Raw genomic sequence first — 6437 nt, 5'->3', positions numbered from 1 at the left:
CAAGAAGGCAAAAAGACTCAAACATAGACGTTTGTATCACTAATAATAAGTAAGCAGCATTCTTCTGGAGATCAGTGTGAGGCTCATTCTAAATAATTTACATTCTGTAACCTGTAGTTTAATATTCACATGTATATGAATGTGTATCATGTGTATTTTTCATCCTTTGTTAAGCACACTGTGGGTTCATTTTGTGGCACACAATTGAAATGTTACTGATTGTTATGGTTAAACATTCGTGTCAAATAATTCTTCCTATTTCTATGACTTTCTGTTGTTTAGGTCCTTATAGATTTACATGTGGACGTCCATTGCAGAAGAAAATAAAGCCAGAACCAGTTAATAACATCTGCTGATCCACATTATCTCAAGAACTATTTTATTCTGCAGTCCATGTTTGATTTCACGTGTGCTGATGACTGTACATGTCACTGAAGGACAGAGCGTGAGGACACGTGGGCTTCTTCTTTTCTTCACGAGTGAGCAAAATAAATTATAAAAGAAGAATGAATCTATTTGAACTGATGAATGTGGTGCAGATGTTCTCACTTTGAAGATTATGTGCATGAACTTCCTTTGAGATTTTGAAAACTGATCAGCCTTCTGATCCTGCATGAGGCTCGAGCATTATGAAGCAGATCTTAAAGTATTTCTAGTAAATGATGAAAAGAGGTGGAGAAACTTTTCTACATGTTTTGCTCTGATAAATAAATCTTTCTATGTAAATAGTGGGAATAGTCTCTGCCGAGCACTCCAGCTCCAGTTAGAGAGTTAGAGATATTAAATATCAGAGGGCCTCAGAAGGAGTCCTTCAGGCCCATTATGTAAATCCAGGCATCACTTGTGGGCCGTCCACACTTTGGCACAACAGGAACACAGAGTCTGGCCTAATGGCCCATCCTCAGTAAACACAGGCCCTCTCCCATGTGGATTTGAGACAACAAAAGATTAACACTATTTGCAAATATACAACTGAGTTCAAAGGCACAGCTCTCTCCCCTCGCTTCCCTTCTTTTGTTTGAACACGCAGCTCTGAATGTTTAGGTGCTCCAACAGCAAAAGATTTAAAAGACTTTTAGGATCAAACCTTTAATCATACACTTCACTCCAGAAGCAGCAGCTGAGTCTCTGAACGTTCATAAAAACGGTCAAATTGTGTTTTAATAAGTGGAGATTAAGATTTTATTTTTAAAAATTTATATCCATTTTTAATTGAGGGAAACTAATCTCAACTTGTCCTGTACTAGATATTTGTAAAGTGTAAAACCCTGGAGTGGGGGAGGCGTTTGCAGACGCTGAACCCTGAGAGAGGAGAGACGTAGCGCGCAAACCACGCCCCGTATCCCCATGAGGTCCCTGAGGGCCCTTAAAGGACGAGGCCTCAGGGTTTGGAAACCAGAATCACTCGGGCCTTCTAGAGTCAGAGAGCCCTCCGTACTAAACGTCTTGGATTTAGATCTGAACACACAGCTTGGAAATATGTCTTCTTCCAACTCAGACCAGCGCCTGGAGCATCTCCTGAGCGCCGTGGAGAGCGAGTTCCAAAAGGGCAGCGAGAAGGGAGACGCATCCGAGCGGGATATTAAACTGACGCTGGACGACGCTGACTTATGGAACAAGTTCAAAGAATTGACCAACGAGATGATTGTCACCAAAACTGGAAGGTAGGTACTACCAAAGAAGAAGCCGCAGGAGCCTTTTGCGCACTGTTGGCAGATTTTACGCGCTTTTACGCACAGGACTGTCAGCGCGATGAGTGCAGGATAATTCGTATTTTAAAATTGAGTAAAGGAGAATTTTAGTCATTTTTAAATTACAACCATTTTATTTAACACTGAACAGCTCTCAAATACACGAGAGCTCAGAAAAAAAGAGTTCTGCTCCCGAGGCCTCTGAGGCCCGGGAGGTGAAATGGGAAACGAAACCTGTTTGTCTTGTTTATATTTTGTTACTTTGAGCTGTTTTGAAACATTTTTCCTTAAAGCACCTGAAACAAATTCTTAAAAGTGCCGTCCTTGATGTTTTCCCAGGAGGATGTTCCCCGTGCTCAGGGCCAGTGTCAGCGGCCTGGACCCCAACGCCATGTACTCAGTGCTGCTGGATTTCGTGGCCGCAGACAACAACCGGTGGAAATACGTGAACGGAGAGTGGGTCCCCGGTGGCAAACCGGAGCCGCAGAGCCCAAGCTGCGTCTACATCCACCCGGACTCTCCAAACTTCGGAGCGCACTGGATGAAAGCGCCCGTCTCCTTCAGTAAAGTCAAACTCTCCAACAAACTCAACGGAGGCGGACAGGTGAGGAGTCACGAGCAAATGAATAATAGATCCAAATAATATTTAACATGCTTAAAAAATACTTATTTTACAAACGTCATTATTTTTCAAACTTTAAAACCTAATGTGAGCAGTATGAATAATTATTGGAGCAATTAATAAAAGGGAACAATTTTCCCTATTTTTTGTCACTTGGCTGCACAAGCTTTACTTGATCTGGGAAAAACACTGAACTGACTCTGTGAACTAACAGTATTTACGTTGTATTTTATTGCTTTTCTGTAGATCATGCTGAATTCTCTGCACAAATATGAGCCAAGGATACACATCGTGAAAGTGGGAGGCATCCAGAAGATGATCAGCAGCCAGTCTTTCCCTGAAACTCAGTTCATCGCTGTCACTGCTTACCAGAACGAAGAGGTCAGTGTTACATTGATGATGTGGCCTCAACATGAATCCTTGTTATAAGGCTGACTTGTCTGGATTGATGAAATGCTAACAGCTGTCACATCATCTTTACAGATCACTGCTCTGAAGATAAAGCACAACCCCTTTGCTAAAGCCTTCCTGGATGCCAAAGAAAGGTACGACCTCTTACCTCAAGTTATTCCCCAAGTTATAAAGTCACAGTTCTGGTGGGACAGCATGTAATGTTTTTGTGTTTGATTACAGGAGCGACCACAAAGACGTTCCTGATCACAGCGCAGACAGTCAACAGTCCGGCTACTCTCAACGTGAGTTTCATTTCTTATTTGAATCGGAGCCTTTGTAGCTTCATTCCTGCAGAGAGCACCTTAAAGCTGCTGATATGTGATCTGACTAACATCGATGTGATTTGATTCCACAGTTGGTGGTTGGTTCCTCCCGGGCCAGTCTCCGATCTGCCCCAGCAGCAGCCCTCCTCAGTTCAGCAGCACGGCGGGCCACTCCTCCAGCTCCTACTGCGAGCGTTACTCCAGCCTGAGGAGCCACAGAGCGGCCCCGTACCCCAGCCACTACCCACACCGAGCCTCCAGCACGAGTAAGACCACAGTCCCACCACTGATGTGTAAATGCTCATGGACATGATCACATAGGGGAGAAACTGAACTGTGAGGATTGGTGTTCATGTTTGATGTTTCCTCATTTTCAGACAACTACATGGACAACACCTCAGGGGCTCTTCCCACTCATGACAGCTGGTCCGCTCTGCAGATCCCAAACTCCACCGGCATGGGTACTCTGTCCCACTCCACCAACTCCTCCTCTAACTCCAGGTAAACCTCTAAACCACACACACCTTTATGGATAAGCACTGAGAAGTGTTGGCAGTTTGTTTGCACATTTCTTTAAAATATCACAGCCTGTTTAATTAACCCCCTCCTCCCTCTGCTCCACAGTCAGTACCCCAGTCTTTGGTCAGTAGCTGGCACCACCCTCACCCCTTCAGGCTCCGCTTCAGGCTCCATACCCGGAGGTCTGACATCCCAGTTCCTGAGGGGCTCCTCCTACACCAGCCTGACCTCCTCTCTGCCCGTCTCCTCACCCACTTCCATGTATGACCCCAGCCTGAGTGAAGTCGGGGTCGGGGATGCCCAGTTTGAGAGCTCCATCGCCAGGCTGACGGCTTCCTGGGCGCCTGTGGCACAGAGCTACTGAACAACAGTGGAAACTTTAGGACTAAAGACATGAATGGAACCTCCTGGAGAAGATTTGGAGACATCACAAGACCTGAAAGGATCCTGCGTGTCTCCTTTTGATGCTCACATTAGTCATTCCAGAGCCTCTCATTAAAACGACAGTCAGGCTCCAAGTTAAAGGAGAATCATCTCTCTCCGTACGGGACAATATCACATGAGACTAAAACTCTTCAAAGACGATACGGTTAAACTCCTCTTCGCTCTTATAGGTCCCAGCGTGTTCATCACACATTCTTAAATTCCTTTAGCTCCTGAAACTCAACCCAACAATCCTTGAATTTTTTATTTCTACATATATGAGATGAAATATGGATCTGCTAACAATAATGTGTATATGTGTGTAAATAGAATAAATTAACGTCCAGTGTTCTCAGTTTAAATGTGCCTTTACTGATGCAATAAATATTCCAAGAATCACATGTGCCTTCTGAATCAAACACCTGTACATAACTATGTATTTGTATTTGAACTCAATGTGAGTTTTATTTATGTCATTTAATAATAAATTAAATTTTTTGTTTTCTCAAAGATGGCTTTCTCTTCTCTTTTATTTTGTGGAATCATTTCAAATGCAACGTGAGGCGTTTCTCAGCTGTATGTGTTAGAGCCAAGCAGCAACCTCCTGTCTCACAATATGAAGCCCATGCCGAAGTGTTATAAACTGCAGTTCATTGAGCAGCTGCTTGAGGCTGGCTGCAGAAACACAGGAAACCACATACACACCCATTCAAAGAAGACAATCTTTGCAGCAGAAATAAACATGTTTACAGCCTGGTTCAAAAACGGCTCGGCTCTACGTAGCTAGTTTCTCTATCAGCACACATTGTACGGTTCAGAAGATATTAAGATTACAAGTTTTGCCCAAATAAGGACATGACTGACTTGATTGACAGGCGGGAGCACATAGCTGTTGGCTAGGAGGCTGAGGCCCGCCTTTTCACGTCGGAATATGCCTGGATGAGTTCTGCATTTCCAATACGGCCGCTGCCGCTGATTGGCTTCAAAACAGCTCTCAGGAACAGATGAGTGACATCACGGATACTACGTCCATTATTTATACAGTCTATGGTTAGAGCTACACAAACAAAGATTTGAATACACAGTAAATAAAGCTCAAAGCAGAGTGTACATGATGAACTTTATAATGAGTGAGGTCAAAGGGCAACAAATGAATCACACTAACATCAAGAAAACCTGACAGCATAATTCAACATTTAATAAAAACACTTCATAAGATCTTATTTTGACCCTCAGCTTGATCTCAATGTGTAGCTCTCACATCGTCCTCGTGCATCCACCCTCCATCACACCCCTCTTGGCCCTGCGCTCTGAGCCTTCTTTAAACAACAGTGATCGATGCTCCTCTGACATGGAACCAAAATGACGAGCTGATGGAGACGTGTCCAGTTTCAGAAATGTATCAGGACGACTCCTCCATCACTGGCACCCCTTTGTTACAATCTGCGTTGTGGTGCGACGTACGGCCAACACATTCAGATCTGCATGTGAGGAGAGTCAAAGGAAGCGAGTACCGACCCAAAATGCTCACACCTGGGATTGAATATAATAAACTGAGATATGAGGAAAGACGCATTTAGAGCTCTGAAGGCAGCTTTGCATCACGGCCAATCCACATAAAGGAGGATTGTAAAACTGAGAATGTTAATGGGACAACATTTCGTAATTATCTATCATTACAACACTAACATTATGACATAAACAATAACAAAGACACACAAGAAATTCAGTCACATCCCTATGAATTATTTATTCAAACACAGCAACTCAGCTTTGTCAGAATAGAAGCTGCACTGTGACCTACAAAGCTTTTAATGATCAGACACCTTCATATATTAAAGAGCTCATAGTGCCCTATGACCCCTCGAGAACACTACGCTCCCAACATGCAAGCCTGCTCATTGTACCTAAAGTCTCTAAAAGTAGTATGGGAGGTAGAACCTTCAGTTATCAGGCCCCTCTCCTTTGGAATCATCTACCAGTCAGGGTCCGGGAGGCAGACACCCTCTCTATACTTTTAAGAGTAGGCTTCAAACTTTCCTTTTTAATAAAGCTTATAGTTAGAGCTGGATCAGGCTTGGACCAGCTCTTAGTTATGCTGCTATAGGCTTAGACTGCCGGGGGAACTGACACACTGACACACTGGGATCCTATCTCATCCCCAACCCCCTCATCACTTACTTTAACTTTCCCTGTCCCATTAAAGTTACTAACCATAGACCTTTCTGGCGTCCCTGAGCTCCCTTGTCTCGTAGATTCCTCTGAGCTGCCGTAGACGTGCTCCTGCTGTGGACGTTCCAGACTCCAGCTGATACGGACGTGCTGGACTCCAGCGGCAACAGCTACTACTACTCATCTCATCACTATCACCGCTCCCTCTCTCTCTTAATCTCCTCTATCCCTCTTTCCAGACCCAACTCGTTCGAGGCAGATGACTGTCTAACATGAGTTTGGTTCTGCTCGAGG

At 44.1% G+C, this 6437-nt stretch overlaps 1 protein-coding gene across 1 annotated transcript; it reads left to right on the top strand.

Moving 5' to 3' along the window:
• Positions 1–1420: 1420 nt before the first annotated feature.
• tbxta (T-box transcription factor Ta) lies at positions 1421–4394 on the top strand. Its single transcript, XM_034705142.1, has 8 exons — positions 1421–1664; positions 2031–2295; positions 2560–2694; positions 2797–2858; positions 2947–3008; positions 3122–3295; positions 3407–3530; positions 3654–4394. Exons 1-8 carry the CDS (start codon positions 1480–1482, stop codon positions 3910–3912), a joined length of 1266 nt encoding a protein of 421 aa, XP_034561033.1. The 5' UTR covers positions 1421–1479; the 3' UTR covers positions 3913–4394.
• Positions 4395–6437: the final 2043 nt, after the last annotated feature.

The sequence above is a fragment of the Notolabrus celidotus genome, chromosome 16, assembly GCF_009762535.1.
Source record: "Notolabrus celidotus isolate fNotCel1 chromosome 16, fNotCel1.pri, whole genome shotgun sequence".
Classification (NCBI taxonomy): Eukaryota; Metazoa; Chordata; class Actinopteri; order Labriformes; family Labridae; genus Notolabrus; species Notolabrus celidotus.
This window is presented reverse-complemented; position numbering and strand designations above follow the sequence as displayed.